The sequence below is a fragment of the Erpetoichthys calabaricus genome, chromosome 15, assembly GCF_900747795.2.
Source record: "Erpetoichthys calabaricus chromosome 15, fErpCal1.3, whole genome shotgun sequence".
Classification (NCBI taxonomy): Eukaryota; Metazoa; Chordata; class Cladistia; order Polypteriformes; family Polypteridae; genus Erpetoichthys; species Erpetoichthys calabaricus.
This window is the reverse complement of record NC_041408.2, coordinates 56,532,524-56,558,301: the sequence shown is the minus strand read 5'-3', so window position 1 is coordinate 56,558,301 and position 25,778 is coordinate 56,532,524. Positions and strand designations below refer to the sequence as shown.

The window sequence follows — 25,778 nt, the reverse complement described above, 5'->3', positions numbered from 1 at the left end:
TAATTTGCCAAGAAGAGCTCTCTGCTTGAACTCCTTAGTTAGGCAAGGTTTAATAACCAAGATGTTTCACGAGAACTCATGCACCACACCTGAACGTTGCCTGGCAGTAATATCAAAGTCAATACTTAAGGAATGTGCGATAGCATACAGGTTGGGGAGCATGTAATGGTACAGCACGTTGCCGCACCCATCACATGATGAAACAGCTTGGAATCTTGGTTGGCAGAACACCCCCCCCCCACCCCCCCAGGCAGACCAGTCCCAACCCCCGGAAATGACCATCTAACTGCCTCAGCCATGTGTTACGTGGGCATCTCCCTTGGCCTGGTCCAGCCACTTGGGTCATAAACAATGATGATCCAGCGAGCCGGATCACCCTCAGAGAATTGCGCCACATGGCCATAGTGTCATAACTGATGCTGACTCACAAAGTAGGTAATGTACCTCATTCGGGACTCCATGAGCAACCACTCGTTCGACACAACGTCAAACAAGTGGTACTCATACTATAGCACACATCTATCCATTATCTATACTAATAAAAGGCAAAGCCCTCACTGACTCACTCATCACTAATTCTCCAACTTCCCGTGTAGGTAGAAGGCTGAAATTTGGCAGGCTCATTCCTTACAGCTTACTTGCAAAAGTTAGGCAGGTTTCATTTCGAAATTCTACGCGTAATGGTCATAACTGGAACCTGTTTGACTGACTCACTCATCACTAATTCTCCAACTTCCCGTGTAGGTAGAAGGCTGAAATGTGGCAGGCTCATTCCTTACAGCTTACTTACAAAAGTTAGGCAGGTTTCATTTCGAAATTCTACGCGTAATGGTCATAACTGGAACCTGTTTTTTGTCCATATACTCTAATGGAGGAGGCGGAGTCACGTATTGCGTCATCACGCCTCCTACGTAATCACGTGAACTAAAAACAAGGAAGAGATTTACAGCACGAGTCAAAAGCGGGAACGAAGGTAAATGACGTTAATTTTTGAGTGTCTTTTAATACTGTGTAAGCATACATATTAACACATGCAATTAAACGTGTGCATTTACGGGGTGATTTCTCAGGCTTAAAAGCTCGCCTTTTATCAAACGCGGGAACAAAGGTAAATGACGTTGTTGAGTATCTTTTAATACTGTGTAAGCATACATATTAACACATGTGCAATTAAACGTGTGCATTTACGGGGTCATTTCTCAGGCTTAAAAGCTTGCCTTTTATTAAGAAGGTGAATGCAAACTGTTTTCATTCTGAAGGGCACAAACCACGTTAGATTTCATGCTCAAGAGTAAGCTCAGCACACAGCTTGGTCATATTACAACCGGAAGGGCGAACTGACAACATGGTATACAAAGAGATCCTTAAGAAATAATTATTGATTCATTTTCCCTCAGTTTAAAAAGGTTTACTTTTCTTCTTAAAAAAATTTTTAAAGCAGTACTTCGCCGCTGCGAAGCGCAGGCATTTTAATATATATCAAAATATATCGCGTCATCACGCCTCCCATGTAAGCACGTGAACTGACCCGCTGCCATTTGCAATGCCATATTCGCGAGATACAAGTTTAATGAGAAGACACGAGGTATAAACGACAGTTTGGATCACTTTGTGACAGAGTTAAAATTGCTGTAGCGAGAAACTTTTAACTGCCGGGTCTTAGCTAACATTAAATAAACCTGTGGACCTCGCAACATCACACAAGAGAGCGGCTCACGTGAAGTGACTGAACGCAGCAGGAGTGATCACTTCGATGAAGCAAACCTGTTCAAAAAACACATTACACAATTGGTAACGTGCGAAAACAATATGAAACCAATTGTGGATTTGCGTACAGCCACTGAAATTTTGCGACGGCACGAGACTTCAGGTCACGTGTCTGCAAAAGAACCTCATTCAGGCAACTATTTTTACTGGCGGTGGCTCAGGGGAGACAGTTTTTATTCCTCGCATCCCCGTTACAGCCTCTGATCTCCCATTTCAATTCAAACGCCTCCAATTTCCACTAAGGCTCTGCTTCACAATGACAATTAATAAGTCTCAGGGACAGACCCTACAAAAGGTTGACATTGATTTGATATATATATATGTGTCAATGTATGTATGTATATATGTATGTGTAGATATATGTAGATATGTGTATATATGTGTAGATGTGTAGATATATAAATATATATATGTGTGTGTGTATGTATGTATGTATGTATGTGTGTGTGTATATATATATATATGTGTATGTATGTATGTGTATATGTATATGTGTGTATATGTATGTGTATATATGTATATATATATATGTGTATATGTACATATGTATATATATGACAGCAACACTCATAACAGTGACAACACAATTACATATATATATATATATATATATATATATATATATATATATATATACATATATGTGTCAATGTATTTTTGTATGTATGTCTAGATATATATATATATATATATATGTGTATATATATGTAGATGTGTGTATATATATATATATATATGTAGATATGTGTAGATATGTAGATATGTAAATATATATGTATATATATGTATGTATGTGTATATGTATAAATGTATATGTGTGTGTGTATATATATATATGTTGATATATATATATATATATATATATATATATATGTGGATGTGTATATGTATATGTATATATATATATATATGTAGATATGTGTATATGTAGATATGTATATATGTATATATATGTTTATGTGTGTGTGTGTGTGTGTGTACAGCAACACTCATAACAATGACAACACAATTACATTGACAATCATGTTACGTTATTTTTAAAATGTTTCCTTTTCTTTTTCATAACCTCTTTAACACACTACTTCTCCGCTGCAAAGCGCGGGTATTTTGCTAGTATATATATATACATATACATATACAGTATACATACACATATACATCTATACTAATAAAAGGCAAAGCCCTCACTGACTCACTCATCACTAACTCTCCAACTTCCCGTGTAGGTAGAAGGCTGAAATTTGGCAGGCTCATTCCTTATAGCTTACTTACAAAAGTTAAGCAGGTTTCACTTCGAAATTCTACACGTAACGGTCATAATGGTCGACAACGTCCGCCATGTTAAACTTTCTTATTTATGGCTCCATCTTCACGAAATTTGGTAGGCGGCTTCCCTGCGCTAACCGAAACCGATGTACGTACTTATTTTGGTGGTATGACACCACTGTCGGCCGCCATATTGAACTTTCCAACAGTCTTTGTTACTTAATGGGCCCATCTTCAAGAAATTTGGTACGCGGGTTCCCAACGATAACTGAATCCTACTTACGTACATATATACGTCCATAGCCTGCAGCTCGGTCCACACTCTGAATCTTCCAGGCACTCCTGAGCATAATCTAATTTTGAAGGTTGGAGCATCAGTAATGTTACTGAGAAACTTACAGCCACCGAAACTTTGTAACGGCACGAGACTTCAGGTCACATGCCTGCTAAAGAACCTAATTGAGGCAACTATTTTTACTGGCGGTGGCTCAGGGGAGAGAGTCTTTATTCCTCGCATCCCTGTTATACCCTCTGATCTCGCATTTCAATTCAAACGCCTCCAATTTCCAGTAAGGCTCTGCTTCGCAATGACAATTAATAAGTCTCAGGGACAGACCCTACAAAAGGTTGTCATTGATTTGAGGCAAGATTGCTTTTCACATGGCCAACTATACGTTGCATGCTCAAGAGTAAAATCAGCGCACAACTTGGTTATATTACAACCGGAGGGGCGATACAAAAGAGATCCTTAACAAATAATTATTGGTACATTTTCCCTCAGTTTATTACTTAAAATTTTAAAGCAGTACTTCACCGCTGCGAAGCGCGGGTATTTTGCTAGTTATTTATATTTTTGAAAAGTATGTTGTGGAAGGTATCATATGTATTATACAATATTTTATAACTACTACTGTATGTATTATTACAGTATATACTGTATATATTGCATTCAGAAAGTAATCAGACACCTTCACTGTTATCATAATTTGCTATGTTGCAGCCTTATGCTAAAATTGTTTACATTACTTTTTCCCCTCAATACCCAATACTGAATACCCCAGAATAAGGCAAAAACAGGATTTTTGAAAATATATTGAAAACAAAAAACTTAAATGCACATTGTTACATTTAATGTGTTTACATACATATGCAACAGAACTATCAGATTGTGCTTAAATAAACTTCTTAATCTTTCTGTACTATCACTTATGATTTTATTATCTGTTTTGATTTTGCATACACGTTAACATTTGTTTTCTTAATATAAAGCGTGAGAGCTCTTTAAGCACCCCAAAAGCCTATCATGAATGCACCTCAAAGGAAAGATTGAACCCACTGATGTTTGTTGAGGTTGCCATGGTCTTGAAGAGGCTCTGTACTTTAACTCCAAAATCAGAGGTGGAAGAAATATGGTCAGTACTGCATAAAGTGTGGAAATGTTTGTGAGTGCCCTGTATAATGTCAGTCATCATCCAACCCGCTATATCCTAACACAGGGTCACGGGGGTCTGCTGGAGCCAATCCAGGCCAACATAGGGCGCAAGTCAGGAACAAATTCCTGGACAGGGTACCAGCCCACCACAGGGTACATACACACACACACACACACCAAGCACACAGTAGGGACAATTTAAGATCGCCAATGCACCTGACCTGCATGTCTTTGGACTGTGGGGGGAAACCGGAGCACGCAGACACGGGGAGAACATGCAAACTCCATTCACGGAGGACCCGGGAAGCGAACCCTGGCCTCCTTACTGTGAGGCAGCAGCGCAACCACTGCACCACCGTGACGCCCCCTGTATAATGTGCCTCTTCAATACCGAATGGAAAACTGGAACAGAATCTTTGAGACATGATCACATCTTCTAGAAAGGAGAACAAGGGAATGTGTTCTGAGGAAATCAAACTTCTCATTCTCTCCCTCTTTCTGATGGGGTTTATGTTTGACTGGATACTGGAACTGGTTCTCTACCTAAGTGTCAAAACTGAAATCCAGAGAGAGAAATACTGCTTCCACCCAACACCATGTAACAAAGGATCAACTGTTTGCATTTGCAGGGATATTTGACCAAAGCAAATTTATAGGCATGCATCATGCAGCATCTTACATTAAGTGCTATAGGAATATTGTTTTCCAAGGCCAGTCCTGGGTGCCATCTGGTCCACTTATTTATATAGCATGTTTGTACATTTGCTTTTAAACCAAGTAATAAGTCTACATAATGCATATTAAAGTTGAAACAAGCTCTATTTGTACTGCCATTTTCCTGAATAGTCGCAAGCTTAAAGTATTTACTAAACGAACAAGATCATGCTTACAATTGATCAAAAAGTGGTTTCTGTACAGGTTGGCTGAGTAAATAATTTAACAATCCAGACAGACGACGGAGCAAAACTACTGCTCATCTAGATCAAGAGCTTGGCTTTCAGGTGTCTCCAGTGGGAACTGTAGAAGACACCGCCACACTGGGAGGCAGACCAGGGCAGACCCAGGAAAGTTAAAAGAATTTGCTTTATCAAATAGCCTAATCCCATCTGAGAATTCCATGAGAAGAAGTTCAGACTGTCAATGATTATAATGAAGTCCTGCCTGACCACTCAGACTACCCTCAGCCAACAAAGTGGATGGAAATTAAATGAGGACACCGGATTAGAGGTGGTCAAAAGAGTACATGCCCGGCACAAGTTGTTGTCATACTTACTTACATTTCTCCTAGAACCATTTTTCCCTGTTCTAAACATGCAAGAGAAGTATTTTGTAAACACTGAATATATAAATGCATATTGGTAAAATCAACATGTTGGTAATGTAAATGGGGTGACTATGATTGGAACAGACAAATTGCAAACAGAATCATCTTTAAAGAGTACATAATGATTACAAACAGAAGTGTACCATTTAAAATGAAAAACAGCAGTCTCAAAATGAGACAGATTTTGTATAAAGTATTAAAAACTTAACATACTTACACTTGCAAACAATAATTGCGCCAATGAGCAGGAAATACTCTTTCAATAGCCAATTCTGTCTCCAAAATAAACATACTCAAAATGTGCTACAGCTGCCTCTAGTGGTGGCCTATGACTTCCTTGTTTATTGTTTTTGGCATACAGATGATGAGATTGATTCTCGCTGGTCAAATAGTAAAGTATTGTGTTTTGAGGGCATAGCTGCATAGTAATTTCAAACACCACTATGGAGTATCAGTGAAGGTGAAGAACATTAATTCCTAACAATAACAAATAAAACCGTGCACTTACATCACAACATCCCATTTCTGCCCACATTTGTCTTTTCTATCTTTTACATTTTGAGTTTTACTCACTGATATCAGGTCCTCGTGATAATAAGAAGCAGCAAAAGTGGAAAACAAGCCAAGTAGGCAATTTAACCACGTTTTACATTTTGTGCTACCTCATACTCAGCCTTCCTATGTTTAGTTACTATTTATTTGCAGTGTCTCTCAAGCCAGTATTAGCAAGGATGTAAATGTCTCAAATGTAATAGCCTTACTACACATTACCTGAAGTTTGCAGACTACTCTATGGTCAGTACATTTATTTTCTGGAAAAGGTGGCTTGATTTCAGTTAAGTAAAGCCAGAGATGGTTCAATATTTCTAAGGACAGTAACCAACAAAAATGTAGCTAAAACACAGTCATGGACTACTTGTCTACTTTCACTGTCAGGCCCTCAGGACACCAGCTTGGAAAAGGTGGAAGCTGAAAACCTGGCACTAAAGCCAACTTGTGCATCTGAAATCTATCCATCTTTTTTCGGTGCAGAGGGACCCCAGCAGTACAGTTACAGCCTTGGAAGAAATTTATCAACTAATAGGCATGAATCAGGAATGGGACGAAAACAAGCAAAATCATTTCCATTTTACGATATTTCAGTCTCTTTCAGTTCTTGTCAGTTGCTTAAAAATTATAGTTAAATTACCATTTTCATCAAAAAGATAACAAGTAGAGTTATTCTGAAACCGACAAAAATGTCATTTAGTCTCATGAGAAGCACAAAAATAAAGCCTTAAAACTGCCAAGTCAAAACAACAAGTCTCAATGTTTACGCAGTTTTCCCATCCTGAATTTCACATCATTTCAAATACTTGTACATCAAGAGCAGCCTGCCAGCAGGTGCAGTAGAAGTGTGAGAAAGTGACGCGGATATGCTGAAGGTGTCCATGAGTGACAGTCCCTTTAGGGATCAATTGTTTTCAGAAAAGAATTTCTCACCACAGACTACATTTTGGTCTACAATTTTTCATGGGTCGGTCCTTTTCTAAATGCTACATTTTTCGTTGTAAACACTGGAAAACTTTAATGAATTTTGGTTTACTCTTCACCCAAAACTGTCATTTGTTCTGAACATCTTTACTGTTAAATGTCTGACTTGTCAAATGTAGTCACGCCATCTCATCAGCCTTGAAATTTTAAAAATTGCTCTTTTTGCACATTCGAAGCAGGTAAAAGTACAGTGACACTTTGTAAGATAATCCTTAACATCAATGAAAGATTGATTGAATTATGCAAAATAAATCATTATCACTGCAGCTGGACTCCCAAGAGTTTAATTCTATGTTAGAATGCTCCCTTTTCAGAGAAGGCATGTTCTCTCAGTTTGTGTGGGTTTCCCATAACAGTCCAGACATACTGTTAGTTGAATGTTGATAAAATCACACTGGTGTAAGCCCTGTAATGACTTTGAACTTTCAAAAGGCCGCCCTTCTTGGATGGGTCATGCACCAGTCCTTGTAGCTATGAAACATTTAGAACATTGTTTGGAATGATTAATTTTACAGCATATCGAAGATAGCTTGGCTCAGCCGACACATTCTACAATAGACCAGATTCAAAATCCAGTTCTTGATGTCGAAGCAGAGATCTGTATGGACAAAGAGCCATGCAATTCAAACTCACCCCAGTGCCTGCAAAGACCAGAAAAAAGACCTATTTAATTTTCATCTTTTTATCTGAAATAGCTACACGCCAATTACAAGGAGTGTTTTTTTTGTTTGTGTGCATTACATTTGCAAATGTTATACTGTACATTATGAAATTGTCCATGCAATTACATTACTGTTACCAGCCTGTATAGAGTGTTAATAACAAATAAAATTTATGTTAGTTTTTCTGACCACTGTTTCTCGAATATAGTAGCATGAGGAGCCATAGCCTATTTTGGTAGGAATATTCACCATTCAAGGAGTGGATGCAGAGGTGGTCCATTCCTACAAGTACTTTGGGGTCAATATTAATGACAGGTTGGACTGGTCTCAGAACACATAGGAACTATATAAGACTGGACAGAGCAGGCTCTTTTTCCATTGGAGACTGTGGTCCTTTAATGTGAGAAGTGACATCTTTCATATCTTCTATAACTCTGTGATGGACAGTGCAATTTTCTATGCTGTGGTGTGCTGGGCTGGTAACATCACTTCAAGAAAGGCCCACAAAATCAACAAGCTAATTAAAAGGGGTAGTTCGGTTATAGGATGCACTCTGTACGCCCTGGAGATCATAGTGAAGGAGAACATTAAACAAAACTGAATGCTTTTATGAAAAATGCTGCACATCCTCTCTTTGACAAACTAACATTGAGAACTTTCATTCAACAGAAAGGTGTGAAGAAATGCCACTGGGGCTCTTTTATACCAACAGTAATACGTCCGCATAATTCCTCACTGGGACTGTGACAGACAAGTCAGTTTTCTTTCTTTTTAATTTTCTTGCTTTAATAGTGATTAATAATTAATAGATGTGGTCAGATTAAAGTGTGTGTGTATATTTATTTATTTATTTATCAATCAATTTGCATATTTATTTATATAAAAAGCCAAAATTTCCTCCTGGGGACAAATAAACTTATATCTATCTATTTATTTAGAAAAAGGGGAAAAATCAATGCTATTTCAAATTTGTACTTTTGACTTGGTCTAAATTATAGAGGCTCTAGTACCCACTTAACCAGAACAAACACAAGGATTTGAAAATTGCTATATAGTGGAACACAAAGAGTAAATAACTTATTTTTTGGGCCACAAATTCGCCTGTCATATGAAATTCCTTTGACACTACAAGAAACCCAATACTGAGATATATCTTAAGGCTACTCATAAATGTCTAAGTAATATGAGCATTACTCGAGTGCTGATTTGTGAACGATAAGGGAAATGACTGACAGTGATACACCTTGATATGAAATGCATGACAAGTGCTGTAGCCTTTGGCAACATCAAAGAGTTCCGTAATATGTTACAGTATATACAATTTACGGGTGGGAAATGCTGCTTCAATTGTAACTCAATACACTTAATAACATTCTTAACTTGTCACTGTGTTTGTAACATTTAATTGCAGGTAAGCAGTGCAGATGTCAAAAAACTCTCAGACTCCTCCAACTGTATTCGCAGAGCAGCTGATTGGTAACATAATCCGACTTCCAAACAAGCAGGCGGCCGGGAGGAAAACTGGTAACAAGAAACCAGAACTCTTTACTTAATTTAAAGTGGGCGCCATTCTGGTTAACAATGCAGCTTCTTAGGACCTTCCTTTCCACATGCATGAAAACAATAAGCCACGGAACGCAGGTGTGAGTGCACTACATGTAAGTACAGGACTCAGACACGATGACCGACAGCTAAGTCACTCAATATGATTGCATTAATACAAGAACAAGACATTACTGCATATATACATGTCTGCACAGTCACTCCCTAATGTAACACCTGTGAATTAACAAGCTGCCTTTTCTAATGGTATCTGATGACACACACAATAAAAAGCACAAACTTAAAGAAATTTTTTTTTTTTTTTATTACAAACATACATTAAATATTGGTAAGCTTGCATTTACATACAAATAATAAGGAAACTAGAAACATTTCTATAAAGTAAAATTAAGTTGAAAGATTACCAGTTATGGTGATGCAGTCAAAATAAGTGGCACAATTCTAGTTAAATGCACATAATGGGAGAGTATGACATGTGTACCACTGAAAAATACAAAAACTACTTAAATTACATTTAGAATTACCCGTTAACATAGGACGATAGCTCCTGATTTGCACCTGATGATGACTAGGACAGGCTACAGCTACCCTTACATCCTGGATAACAGATAAATGGATAAACATATAAATAAACTGTGTTTTCTATCAGAGTTTTTTTCTTTATCCTTTTTTTGTATCATATGTTTTGCTATGCTGGTACCAATCATGTGTAGGCCACACCTAACTACAGCATCCAGTTCCAATCAATGTTTTAATGATGACTGGAAAACTCCTGTCACTTCATAGGATTTCCAAAGTTGTTTTTTATTACCGGTACATAGGTTTTAATTTTGTAACTCTTTGAAGGGAAAAAAAAACTTCTGGCATGGATAGATTATTTAATTGTTGATCTGCAGACTTAGCAATTCCATGCAAACACTACATTTCTTCAACTATGAGAATTAGATTTTCTCCCACCATCTTCCTCACGGTGAGTTAGGATGATATGTACTTGAATCCTGCTAATTTCTGCTTTATTGGTTTTTAATTGCTTGGATTCTATTCTGATATTTATCTTTTAATAATAATTCTTCACTTTTAATGTATTTTTTGTATATGTTACCTGCTTTGTGAAAGTTAACCACTTGCCTCATTTTATTTGTTATTGCTTTGGCCCTCACTAATAGTTATATTTATTATTTTTTTGTTTTTTTATTGTCTGGTAATAGTTGATTGAGAGTGACTTGTACAAACATAACTATAATTTCTTTGCAGGCATAATTTAATCATTTTTAAAAGTGTAAAAAAGTAAATAATTGTAATGTGAATGTTTTTTTTAAATAACATTCATTTTAAATATGTGCTTTAACAAAATTGAATTATTCTCATTTCATGCAGTAAGGCATGAAAAAGTCTCATTTAATCATTTTAAGTAGCTCTTTTCTTTATTTTTATGAAGAATTCCAAAAATTATTTGGCTTATATATATATATATATATATATATATCTATATATATATATCTCAATATATATATTTTTTACATCTATCTATATGTCCGCCCATCCCCCAAAATTGTATCCTTTGTGACACTGCCACAGGAGACAAGGGTCTATCCTATCAATATCAGGATTAAAGCAAGATCCAGACATGGAATGGTACGAAACGTTCATACTCTGTTACAACAGTTCAGTTTAGAGACATCAGTTAATTTAAGATGTGCTGGTAAAAATGATCATCTATGCATATGATGATTTTCCTGTTTACATAACAATACTTGACAAATGTAAACAGTGTCTGCTGAATAATTGTGAGAAAAACATGCATAAAACAGTAGCCAGGCAACCTCCCTGTACACATGAAACAACTTGTTCAGTTTCCCTCGAAATTTCAGCAATACATGATGTTGGCAATGAAAATACTGCACCTTCCCTTTCTAATTAGGTTAATATCATGTTAGCGTACATTAATTACACTACTGAAAAAGATATGCTCTCTATTAAAAATAAAAAATACAGTAATTAATGTAAAAAATTAAAGTACTGCACTGTCTTTAAAACATCTATGCAAAATATACATCAGAGGATGCTTAAAGAAAACCACATTCCAACTGTAGTCTCGTCTTCCTGTTCTCATCAGACAATATAGGAGAAGATGGTACGGTTATTTCTTACTGTAGCGCATTACCGCAGGTTCTGTGTGCTGAGTATTCAGGGATGCCCTTCTGCACACCGCTGTTCTTTAAGTACTAGCTGTTTAGACAATTTTGTGCGAGAAATTTCATGAGACAATGCGCATCAATTATATTGCTGTCAGTTAATCAGGTACATCAGAAATGCTGTATAACCAAGTGATTTTCTGTATACAGTATTTATAGATTATTTTTTTATTTCCCGAGAGCTAATATTATTGGCAGACAGTGTTTTGTAGTAAATAAGGCATGAGACTTAGGACTTCAAACCCTGAGGTTGTGAGTTCAAATCCTGCTACTGACACTGAGTGACATGACCAAGTCACTTCAACTGCCTGTGCTCCAACTGGAAAAATAAAAGAAGTGTAAACAATTGTATCTCAAAAGTTGTAGGCCACCTTCGATAAGGGCATCAATCAAATAATAAGTAAGTTTAATAACATTATTAGTCACTGGAGCTGCTTACTCTTGAACATGCTATATATGATTGTTCATGAGTAAAACATTCCTGCATTAAATCAATTCCTGCTTTTGTTCTGCTCTTCCTAGTGAATTAGATTTGTTGCTGTCCATTTCAAAACATAATATTACAGAAAGGTATTGTATATTCATTTGAATTGAAATGGGCAATCAGTAGGGATAATATGAAATTTGAGTATATATTATTAGATCTTTACAATTTTCACTTGTTTATGCCATTCACTCAAATACAGTATTTCTTTTCATGTTTTCATCAGTTGTATTTAGTTCCCATTTAACAACTGCAAATGTTAATGTACATGCAAAGGATTGTTTGAAGTGGATATACATAAGTGCCAATATCCTATGTGTTATACTGATGTATTAATGTGAAAAGTGAGAAGAATTTTTCTATTAGAAATTCACAAGCCACTCCTTAAGACTGAGGTTTCTCTCTTGGATTTTGCCAAACTGCAATCAAAGAGGTGGGGTGTGGGGTGGTTTTCAGCAACACAACCAGGGGCTGGACTTCGACAGAGTGGAACAGATAACTAAAATGAAAGCAAAAAACTGCACTTACTAACCATTGAGCTTTGTATCTTCATTGGTTTTCACCAAATTTTATTTTTCCATTTCACAATACGATCATACACCAGCCTGTCTTCAGTCATCTGCCCACCCTGTTATGTAGTGGTGCTATTTATGTGGCCTGTCAGTCACTTGTGCCGAGTTCTTCATTTGCATGAAGCATGCTCTCAGTGCAACAAAAAGCACACAAGTTAGCAAAATATGAATTAATATTAAAAATAAAAACATTTAACTACAAATTTTTAAAAATTTGTTGGTTAGTGTTGTTTTTTCTATCCCATCACCAAAGTTCAATTAAATTCTTCAAGCCATTTTTGAAATTTTGGGGTATTTAGTTTTTCTATTGTGGTATGGGATGGGTTTACCCCTAAAAATTGAGATATTGAAATGTCCTTTCTTAACGGATACCTATTGGCCTAGATGTATTGTCCTGCCAAATCTAAACATTTTAACTATTGAAGATGGTGGCGCCCATGTCCGCGGTGTTTAGTATTAATCTTTGTTCGTCTTTGTCAACTAGTATAAGTAAAAAAGTAGATTTAAGTGATAGTAGTACGCAGACATACATTTATGAGTGGCAAATCCTGCTCGATTTCCGAAGAAACTGCACCAAAATATCCAGTGAGGTGACAGAGGCGCTCCGCAACCTTTCCTTACTTCGGCAGCCTAAGAAGCTGAGCTGGCGAAAACGCAAGCGCAGCGATTGGAAGCAGAAACAAGGCAAACGCGGAGGTGTTAGCACAAGGCTGAAAAAGAACCCAACCAGACCTGCGATACCGTCTATTCTGCTTGCGAATGTTTGATCACTGGACAACAAGCTGGATTATATAAAGCTGCAGCGGGCCAAGCAGTGGGAAATGAGAGACTGTTGCATCTTTACTTTCACTGAGATATGGCTCCAGGAAAACATTGCAGACTCGGCCATCCAGCTAGATGGACTGACCATCTTCCAAGCGGACAGAGATGCCTCTTTGTCCGGTAAGACCCACGGAAGGGGACTATGTGTTTATGTGAACAGAGTGGTGTACGAACGCTGCCTCATTTGCGCGACACTGCTCCCCGCTGATAGAGGTTTTATCATTAAGGTGTCGGCCTTTCTACCTGCCGAGGGAATACAGTTGCGTGCTGGTGGATGCTGTCTACCTCCTGCCTAGCGCAAATGCTAATCAGGCGCTAGCGGAACTCTACGAGATCATCAGCAAACTGCAAACGACGCACTCTGAGGCATTTTTCATTATTGCTGGAGACTTCAATCATGCCAACTTGAAGTCATTTCTCCCAAAATTCTACAAGAATGTGAACTTTGCTACTAGAGGGGGAAGCTGTCTGGACAATGTTTACAGGAGCGCTCCTGACGCCTACAAAGCCCTACCCCACACCCACCTCGGTTGTTCAGATCATATCAGCATTTTTATGGTCCCTGCACACAAGTCCCTGCTGAAGCGCACTAAACCAGCCCACAAGAGCATCAGAGTGTGGCAGGATGGTGTGGTTTCAGCTCTCCAAGACTGCTTCGAAATGACAGACTGGGACATTTTCAGAGAGGCTGCTATGAATGGTGACTCCATCAATCTGGAGGAGTACACAGACTCTGACTGGCTATATCTCCAAATGCATAGAGGATGTTACTGTTACCAAGGATGTTACCACAAGAGCCAACCAAAAGCCCTGGATGACAAGAGAAGTGCACAAGCTGCTCAAGACCAGAAATGTAGCCTTCAGATCTGGAGACATGGCTGTCCTCCGGATGACCAGAGCCAACCTGTCTCGCGATATAAGGAGAGCTAAGTGGGCATACGCACAGAGAATCAACACACAACTCAGCAGCACCAGAGACACACGTCGTATGTGGCAGGGCGTTCAGACAATTACAAGCTACAAGCCCAACCCACACAGCAGCAATGATGATGCCTCCCTTCCAGATGAGCTGAACAACTTCTTCGCACGGTTTGAGGTGCAGAACAAAGAGCCTGTGAGAAAAGCAACACCTCCCTTCACTGACCAGGCACTCTGTCTCTCCATAAATGACGTGAAGAGGACTCTATCCAGAGTCAATCCACGCAAGGCTGTAGGACCTGACAACATACCTGGTCGTGTGCTCAAAGAATGTGCCAGTCAACTGGCTGGTGTCCTCACAGACATCTTCAACACATCTCTGAGCCAGTCGTCAGTCCCAGCATGCTTCAAGTCGACCAAGATCATACCAGTGCCGAAGAAGTCATCAGTGACATGCCTGAATGACTACCGACCAGTTGCACTCACGCCAGTCATAATGAAGTGCTTCGAAAGGTTAGTCATGTCAAACATAAAGACTAATCTCCCTGCCTCCCTTGACTCTCTTCAGTTTGCATACCGCTCAAATAGGTCAACTGAGGATGCCATATGCTCTGCCCTTCACCTCTCCCTGACACATCTGGATAAAAAAAGACACCTATGTCAGGATGCTATTCATAGACTTTAGCTCTACCTTCAACACAATCATCCCTCAAAAGCTGGTTGTAAAACTGAGCAGGTTGGGCCTGAACACCACCCTCTGCAATTGGATCCTGGACTTCTTAACAGAGAGGCCCCAGTCAGTTCGGATGGGCTGCAACACTTCCAGCATCATCACACTGAGCACTGGAGGGCTGCGTGCTTAGTCCACTGCTGTTCACCCTGCTGACTCACGACTGCACAGCCACGCACAACACCAACCACATCATCAAGTTTGTGGATGATACAACGGTGCTGGGACTGATAAGCAGGGATGATGAAACAGCATACAGAGATGAGGTGAAACAGCTGTTTGAATGGTGTGAAGAAAACAATTTATCTCTCAATGTCGACAAGACAAAAGAGATAATCGTGGACTTCAGAAAATCACGTCCTGCCCACATCCCACTCAGCATCAACGGTTTAGATGTGGAGACTGTTAGGAGTACCAAGTTCCTTGGTATGCACAAAACTGAGGAACTTACGTGGACACATAACACCTCATCACTAAACAAGAAAGCCCAGCAGAGACTACACTTCCTGAGGCAACTGAAGAGAGCAAGTCTTCCCCCTTCCATCCTCACCATGTTCTACAGAGGCACCATTGAGAGTGTTCTGACCAGCTGTATCACTGTCTGGTATGGTAACTGCAACATATCCGACCGCAAGCGCCTGCAAAGGATAGTGAAGACAGCAGAGAACATTATTGGGGTGCTTCTCCCTTCACTACAGGACATATTTTATAAACGCAGTGTACGCAAGGCCTGCAGCATTGTGCAGGACCCCTTACACCCCTCACATGGACTTTTCACACTTCTGCCATCCAAGAGAAGATACTGCAGCATCAAAGCCAGATCTGCCAGGCTGCAGGAGAGTTTTTACCCCCAAGCTGTTAGACTCCTTAACACCAGGCTGCCCCCAGGGACCTTCCACATGGCCTCAACCACCTCTAAAAACAGAACTTTTATACATGTGAGCCACTGTCCTGCAAAGACGAGTGTGCATGTAGAGAAGAACTGAAAATCTCGTACTGACCTTTAAGTATTTTGACACTCTTGTTATCCTTCTGCTATGAAACATTCTGACCTGTCATTGTTTACACGTCTTAAACAACTATTATCATACACTGATAATTTCTGCATTATCTATATCTATTATTTATTATTTAATTTATTATATTACATATCTTACACATCAATATTGCTGCTACTTCTTTGTCTTTGTCTTGTCTTTGTGCAATGTCTTGTTTGTGTTTTAATTTTAATTCTATTTTTAAATTATCATTTGCATGTCATGTTGTTACACTGTAGACCCTGAGCTTCGCAATTTTCTCTATCTGTATACTTGTATATAGTTGAGATGACAATAAAGTTCACTTTGACTTTGACTTAAAAAGGTAATAGTGTTTTTCTTGATGAATGAATGAGTGTGTCGGTCAACATTACATATTTACACATAGATTTGTGACCTTTCTGTTAGTTTGAATGACACTAGCCATTATATTCAGATATCTATAAGTTACAAGGATTTGAAGCTCATTAAACCATCACTTACTGGAGGTTTTCAGGGGCTTCTGAGCTGCTAGAACCACCATGTCTAGCAACAACAATAATATCTCAGTGAAAGTCTTGGACAATGTAATATTTGATTGAACAGCACCTACATCTCTTGAATATGTACTTTAATCAACATAATATTTAATTATGCATTTTTCTTTATTTTTAAACCATTGTATAATTTACCGGATAGAACTGTATTCGGAGTTTCAAGACACCTCCTATCCTCATCGCCTGCTGAAACAGGCTTCTCACATTGAGAGGCTCTGAAATAAAGCCTTGATCCAACTATGGAGGGAAAGTCACTAGTTCACACCCTCTCACCCATCCATACTGGGCTAACTTAGAATTTCTAACTGAACTAATTGGATTCTCATAATGTTGGATGAAACCAGACAACCCAAAGAGAATCACATGGAAATAAGGTGAAACTTAATTTGTTTTGTACTATAGGCAGATTTGTAAATACGTATAAAATTATACACTAGCAAGAATGGAGTAGACACTCTCCGCCTGTGAGTGAGTATATATACACATACTTTACATTGGTTTCCTTACCTTTTATGAACAATGGATTCAGCTGAGTTAATTCTTTACTTGGCTTTGCGTGGCTTGATTTATGACGGTTTTCAAGATGTTCCTGAACTCTTAGATTTATTGGATCCTTAAGCATCCTACCAATTTCCTGAACACAGATAAAAAAAAAAAAATTACTTTGCCCTTATGAACATGAACTTTAGTATTGCAGTTAACAACAGTATGATAGGCTACATAATGTTCACTTCTATATAATTAAATGTAATGAGAAGAGTGAAAGAATAGAAGCATACTGAAAACATGTCCTACAGGCTAAAACACTGCATTTTTTGAAATGAAGCTGATCTGAGTTTTAACGACCAACCATAAGTTTTTCTTTGACTCCCTGTAAGAAAATGCTTATGGGATACTGTTGCAAACTACCTTATGAGACTACAGGTTTTCTTTTTCATTTCCTGAGGCATTTAAACATCAGCAGCAAACCTGGACTTTCTTTTGGCAATAAGCACTAAATCAATTAATATCTTACATAGGGATGTGTCTGACTTTGTCTTCTAAGACAGTTAGCATAACCACACCGACTTCCTTCATTGCTGAGGCCAAGCACTTAGGCCTGCAGGATTCTAATGGTACACAGGACCACACATGTGGAAAACAAGATGAAAGTAATTAATCTGACCATGTTACATGTCTGCAATGTTCCTCAGACTACTGTTTGCTGCACCATTATACTTACTGCAGATATGTGTGTATACCTGGTGTAATGAGTGGTGAAAACACAATACCTCCACTATGGTGCCCTGCTTTGTGAAGTCTTCAAATAAGTGTTTTCATTGAAACTGAATTGCAATTATTATCATCACGTATTGCTTGCGTGTTTAGTCTTACATCTGTTAATATACAGAAATCAAGATGTCTTAGGTTCATGTACTTCTTACTATAGAGTCTTTTGCTTGTAAAGTTCTGACCCCCACACATTTCTTACTTTTCCTTTAGAAAAATATGCATATTGAACTGTCTTTAATATCACTGCAGTACTGGTCAAATGTGGCAGATTTTAATGTTGCTGAGTCCTGGTCTTAGGGCGATAGTAGCCAGAATTATAAGTAAAAATGCTTGGCAAGCAATTTTAAAGCATATATGTACTAAAAATGCCTGGATGTGAATTGCTTCATTAACTGTGGGTGACACCTAATTGGAAGCCACTGCTATCAGACATTTTACAACTTTTTGGTCAATATCAGAATATGACACAACTCAGAAATTAGAAAAAGTTCATCCTTTCATCCAGTTTATCGATCTTCCAAACCCTGTTATCCAGCAAGCATTGAGAAAAATGCATAACAACCTCAAGACAGAGTACCAACCATAACAGGTTGAACACGCACATATACACACACACTACAGCCAATTCAGAATCACCAAACAACCTAACCTGCATGGCTTTGTACTGTGTGAGAAAACCGCAGGGCCTGGTGGAAACCCATGTGAACATGGGGAGAACATGGAAACTCCAAGCAGGGAGCACCCAGTATGCAACCCCTGATCTCCTTCTTGTGAGACCGCAATGCTGCAACTGTGCCCTCCAGGACAAATTGCATGTGCTATACTTAAATTAATAATCAAGGACTTTTCAAAAAGTGGCAATAGAAAATAATCTGTTCAACTTGGAATGTGAAGGTGTAAGATAAGGCCTATTTAGACTTCTCCACAACAAGTACAGGGTGGTAAGATAATGCAATACAAGCATTGCTGCCTCACTTCTTAATTAAAAAGAATCTGAAACTTGACCTGGTAACTGTCTGTGTGGCGTTTGCATGCACTCTCTGTATTGACATCGGTTTTCATTAACATCTGAAGCACAGACAGTTTGGGCAAATCACAAACTAAAAGCAGGTCCACTAGTAGTAAAGATGAGTATACCTGACTGTGGACTGTGATGGACTTGTACCCCTTTTAGTGTTGCATTGTGTCTTGCACCCTTCTATCTAAATAGGCTCTGAATCCCTATGATCCTATATTGGAAAATGCAGGTTGTGAAAGTGAAAGCCTGAATGAATGAACAACAAGATGACCACACCTTAAACAATTTAAGGTGAATTTGGATAGTCACTAGTAGAATGTCAATAGGAAACCACTTTACTGTACTCAGCTATAATAAGAGTTTTTTGGTTCAGGGCACTACATTAATGACATCAGATGGCCTCCATTGAAGCATATTTATATGAAAGGGAATGAAGGCACAGGCACCGATTAGAAGCATAAACCTAAAAGTCATGGGTTTGACTCCCACTATTGCCTTCCAGTTTGTAACAACCAGTCAGGGCTCACCAGAAAAGACAGTGTAAACTAAAGTAATTTGTATGAAAGTAAAGAACTTCTCTCAGGAAGAATTTGAACAAGGCTAGAACTGAAAGTCTCTTTCACTCTTTTTTTCTCTCTCTCTTTAGAAGTCTTTTACTATTGATACGCTTATTTTAACGATCGAAAACGAAACATGAAATGTGGCTGCTGGCCATGTTACCAGCACTTTAAAATGCCACAACTCAACATGTTGCAGTGCAATCTCATGAAAAACAAACTTAAAAAAGAAATATGTTATGAAGAAAAAAATAATTTCATTGACATGTTAAATTTGCTCAGATCCATTCATAAAAGGTTTATTTTAGCCTTGTTTATAATGTACTACAGTTTTCCTCATCTATGCTGCTCTCACACCTTTAGCATATTAAACATGTGACATTTGTTATTGCAGATTAGATGTATGCTTTAACATTTCTGGGCTACTGATGATTATACTGACCTGTTCTTGTTCGTGTCAGACAATCCACACAAGCATTTTAAACCAAGCTACGATGAAGGCCGCTATATACTGTACTTCACAATTAAGTGAACTAATTTATTTGAAATGTACCCTTTAAAATCAATGATATGCTCTTTTTGAAGACAACTAGTAATTCTTGTCAATCTAGTTAAACACTATAAGCCTGACTAAAAAATAAACATGCAATTAATGAATGCAATATTTGAGCACTAACTTGAAAAGAACAATCATTTTGCTGATCAAGGAAGACAGCTGCTTGTTTTGCAGAAACCTTATACGTTTTCAAAAGTTAATTCTGCGTGCTTCTTGGCAACTTATCAGTCAGTAACAACGTAAGTGATTTGCATGCTGCTGTTTTTCCAAGCTGCACAGAATGCTTAGCTCTACTGGTTCTGTTTTTCCATAGATTAAAATGACTATCCAGCCAACATAGTGCTTTTCTTTTGTTGCAAGAACATTTTGCTCAATTTCTCCTTGTAATTTGGAGCAATATGCTGTACAGTGACATTTGTTTAATTTTAGCACACACATTCACAAACAAGCAGAAGTCATTATACTGTATGTGGCAGACATGTAGAAACTCCATCCCAAAATGCTTTCCATGTTCTTCAGAGATAAAGTAAATGCTATGTATAGAATATTCAAGACTAATTCACTACATTTTAAGAATATATACAGAGGAAGCAGAGCCTGGGGGACTCGGAGGTGGGCTCCCCCATCTCTGGGACTGAGGTCACCGAGGTGGGTCAAAAAACTCCTTGGTGGCAGGGGCCCCGGGGGTGGATGAGATACGCCCGGAGTTCCTCAAGGATCTGGATGTTGTAGGGCTGTCTTTGGTTGACACGTCTCTGCAACATCGCATGGACATCAGGGACAGTGCCTCTGGATTGGCAGACCGGGGTGGTGGTCCCCCTCTTTAAGAAGGGGGACTGGAGGGTGTGTTCCAACTACAGAGGGATCACACTCCTCAGCCTCCCTGGAAAAGTCTATTCGGGGGTTCTGGAGAGGAGGGTCCGTCGGATAGTCGAACCTCGGATTCAGGAGGAACAGTGTGGTTTTCGTCCTGGTCGCGGAACAGAGGACCAGCTCTACACCCTTAGCAGAGTCCTGGAGGGTGCATGGGAGTTCACCCAACCAGTCTACATGTGTTTTTGTGGACTTAGAAAAGGCGTTCGACCGTGTCCTTTGGGGAATCCTGTGGGGGGTGCTCCGAGAGTATGGGGTACCAGACCCCCTGATAAGAGCTGATAAGAGTACAATCGGTGTCAGAGCTTGGTCCGCATTGCCGGCAGTAAGTCGAACTCGTTTCCAGTGAGAGTTGGACTCCGCCAAGGCTGCCCTTTGTCACGATTCTGTTCATAACTTTTATGGACAGAATTTCTAGGCGCAGCCAGGGTGTTGAGGGGGTCCGGCTTGGGTCACTGCTTTTTGCAGATGATGTTGTCCTGTTTGCTTCATCAGGCCGTGATTCTTCAGCTCTCTCTGGATCGCTTCGAAGCCGAGTGTGAAGCGGCTGGATGGGAATCAGCACCTCCAATCCGAGACCATGGTCCTCCGCCGGAAAAGGGTGGAGTGCCCTCTCAGGGTTGGAAGCGAGATCCTGCCCCAAGTGGAGGAGTTCAAGTATCTCGGGGTCTTGTTCACGAGTGAGGGAAGAATGGAGCGTGAGATTGACAGGCAGATCGGTGCGGCATCCGCAGTGATGCGGGCTCTGCATCGGTCTGTCGTGGTGAAAAAGGAGCTGAGCCATAAGCAAAGCTCTCAATTTACCAGTCGATCTATGTTCCTACCCTCACCTATGGTCATGAGCTATGGGTAGTGACCGAAAGAATGAGATCGCGAATACAAGCGGCTGAAATGAGTTTTCTCCGCAGGTTGTCTGGGCTCTCCCTTAAAGATAGGGTGAGAAGCTCAGTCATCCGGGAGGGGCTCAGAGTAGAGCCACTGCTCATCCGCATTGAGAGGAGTCAGATGAGGTGGCTCGGGCATCTGATCAGGATGCCTCCTGGACGCCTCCCTGGTGAAGTGTTCCGGGCACGTCCAACCGGGAGGAGGCCCCGGGGAAGACCCAGGACACGCTGGAGGGACTATGTCTCCCGGCTGGCCTGGGAACGCCTTGGGATTCTCCCAGAAGAGCTAGAAGAAGTGGCCGGGGAGAGGGAAGTCTGGGCATCTCTGCTCAAGCTGCTGGCCCCGCGACCCGACCTCGGATAAGTGGAAGAGGATGGATGGATGGATGGATATACAGAACACACCAGCATAAAACATTTTAAACTATACTGTAATTTACATAGAACAGTGGTTTAGCACATCGGACAGTGAACCACGAAATGGCTAGGTTAAGTGCCACATTGCCAGCAGGGACATTTCAGTGTTACTGACAATACAATTGATATGGAGAAGTAAAAAAAAAAAACCTACTTTGATCTACAGAACACGCAGTAAAAACCAATGACACAAGGCAATGTAACTCACCACTACCAAACTATCAAGCAGTGTGTGACACCTGAGTGAGTTATGTAACATGCCTTTGTTCATATAAAAATTAAAAGCAACTATAATATGCAGGCTTTTATAATCTAAACAAGGACTGGGAATCAACTAATTAATCATAGAAATGTATGCAATTAACCATTATTAATTGCACCTAACATTAAAAGATGTAATTATAAAATTAATACATAAATCATGAAGTTAATACACACTGAATCACAAATTTAATGTAGAATCAACACAAAGGAATTAAAAAAAAAACAAAAAAAAAAACTTAATGGCACAGCTTAAACTTAACTAATGACCTTAAAGCTGAACTTTTAATAAGACAGTACTTAAGCAAGTACAACCTGAATTTGAATGCTTTCCTAAAAGGCAAGTTGAAAAGGCGGCGATAATAAAACGAGGCCAATATATTAATTCTCAAATTGGCATTGCATATGAAACACAGACGTGTCAAAGTAAAAAATGATCGAAACATCTGTTGACTTTAAATGAACTGCTGACGTAATTGAAAGAATTACTTGGCCATACATTAAAACTTGTGTTAAAACTCTGCAAATACTATCCTCATTCGCTCATCACCATCAATGATTGAAAATTACACTCGATACAAGTGCTGTGTCTGTGAATGGCAATCTCCATGTTGCTTTTTTGCCACCCCCTGTCCCACTTCTTCAGACAGTTTAGCATGTCTAAGAGATTTAATGTTTTTGTGGTTGGTAGAATTGTGGTGTGCCTTAGGTTTTTTAAGCATACAAATAGTGTGCCACCACAGAAAAACAGTTGGGAAACACTGATACCATCCACTACTTGGATGGTAATATTGCATTCTTTGCATAAATTAGCGCAGACGCTGCAAACTGGAAAAATGGTTAGAGATAATCATTACACTTCTATTTTGTAGAATTTTGTCATTAAATTAGGGCAGTCAGCACTGTAAGCTACCTGGCAGACCGGCAAGTTAAAATACAACAGTACAACAGAGTTATTTTGGTTTTAGTGCCACTCAAAGATAACCTATTTAGTGCTTACGTGATAGGACATTGAATTGACCTCCTTACAGAAACATGAAGAAAAAAAAGCCTAATTTTTACCTTCGCAACTTTTCTCTAGCATTACACCTGGACTGCCCCTATATGCCCGTCCCAAACACCCGCACCCCCTTTGCTCCCTCTCCCCTGAATCTATGTCAGTATATGGCACATCGTTTTGAACAGCTTAAAATGAACTTCAAATCCTTTAAATGAAAACTTTATTTTATAAATTTTTCAAAGGTAGTATGTAAATATGGTACTAGATGTGTACAGAATTCTTTAGGTACACACTTAACTTTTTCGTATTACTGTTTTGTAATGGGGCAGCACGGTGGCGCAGTGGGTAGCGCTGCAGCCTCATAGTTAGGAGACCCGGGTTCGCTTCCCGGGTCCTCCCTGCGTTGAGTGTGCATGTTCTTCCCATGTCTGCGTGGGTTTCCTCCAGGTACTCCGGTTTCCTCCCACAGTCCAAAGACATGCAGGTTAAGTGCATTGGCGATTCTAAATTGTCCCTTGTGTGAGCTTGGTGTGTGTGTGTGACCTGCGGTGGGGCTGGCGCCCTGCCCAGGGTTTGTTTCCTGCCTTGAGCCCTGTGTTGGCTGGGATTGGCTCCAGCAGACCCCCATGACCCTGTAATTAAGATATAGCTGGTTGGAAAATGGATGGATGGATGTTTTGTAATGTTTAAAAAAAAAAAATGTACATGGTGATAAAGCCCTGACCAATGCACTGCCTGAGGCATTTGCCTTGTTACTGGCTGTGTCTATGACAGTATTTTTTAACGCGTTAAAACAGGTCACATTAATCGTAAAAATTAATGTGTTAACTATTACAGGTCTAACTTAAACTCCAATTTGGATGAAATTATGAGGCTGAATTAATGTAATAGAAAGATATTACTAAGTGGATAAAAGAAATGTCACAGGTTCAGTTGAAATCACATGACAGATCTGAATACAGAAAAATCATAGTGCACATATATAGCACCTAGGGATGGTGTGCTTTATGAAAAGCACTATACAAACGCACAAGGTTGTCAACTTCATGTGCACCATTGAATTAAAGTGACCTTGCAAGAGTCACTCAACAAACATAAAATCAACTGTACTATATGCTACTGATTTGTAGCCTACTTGGGATAAACACGTCAGGCTAAATAAAAAAATAATGTGTTGTGATTATATCGAACAATAGAGTATACTGTGTGAGAAGACTGACAAGCCAGTGCCTCCTAGAGGCAAGAGCTTTTAAAATAGAGAAAAAAAAGCAACTCACAGCTTAGATTCCGTGATTCAGTGTCAGATTCTAAATGCTCTAGAGAAAAAAATAGAGCTTCAGCTTCATTCAAGGATATCTTCCATAAGAAATATATGAAAAGAAGAACAAACAGTGGATTCAAATAGCTCTTTTCTTATACAACTTTGCAAGTTTCTTTAGTGGAGCTTTCTTTTTCTGTAAGTCTCACTTCAATCTCAGGCCAACAGAGCTTAGTATGGCAGTAAAACAGTGTGCACATATGCTGACTCATTCTCGGGATGGTCTAATTAAGTGAATGACATTTCTTTTGATTTGGTGATGGAGTTCTAAAAAAGTCATACAAGCATAAGGAGAACACACACAGAAATCAAAGCAGGCAAACGTGAATCCTGGGATCTATGCAGCAGCAAGGCATCAAAGCTAATTAACTACTCCTTAATTGTTTAAATCATATTTTTTGTGAACCCGAGTATAACTTTTTCTAAATCTCCTTACATACACACATACCTAAATGTACACAATTATTGGGTTAATTTCCACCATCTCTGGCAACACTGGCAAATACGAATGGCTGGAGTACCCCATGACATGTACAGTAATGGTTTGAATAAACTGGGAAGGTAAATAAATAAAAAAAACAAGACAGATACTATATTTGTGGTCATAAGTCCTCTGTCACTCTCCTTGTCCTCTGTCCAAGGTAAGCTTGATACAGTAATATTTATGCAGATAAAACTAGTTTTTATTTCTTTTCAGTAAAAAATTATATGCACTGTCATAATAATCCAACCTTAAACGGAAAAGCCTGAAAGTGATGCATCTAATTGGAGGAGTAGAACA

General features: G+C 39.1%; 1 protein-coding gene across 1 annotated transcript in view; it reads right to left on the bottom strand.

Moving 5' to 3' along the window:
• Positions 1-25,778, bottom strand: part of slx4ip (SLX4 interacting protein) — a 200,314-nt gene that overhangs the window by 94,514 nt on the left and 80,022 nt on the right. The window contains exon 4 of the mRNA XM_028821106.2: positions 17,349-17,475. Within this exon, the coding sequence (XP_028676939.2) occupies positions 17,349-17,475 (127 nt within the window). The remainder of the gene's footprint in view (positions 1-17,348; positions 17,476-25,778) is intronic.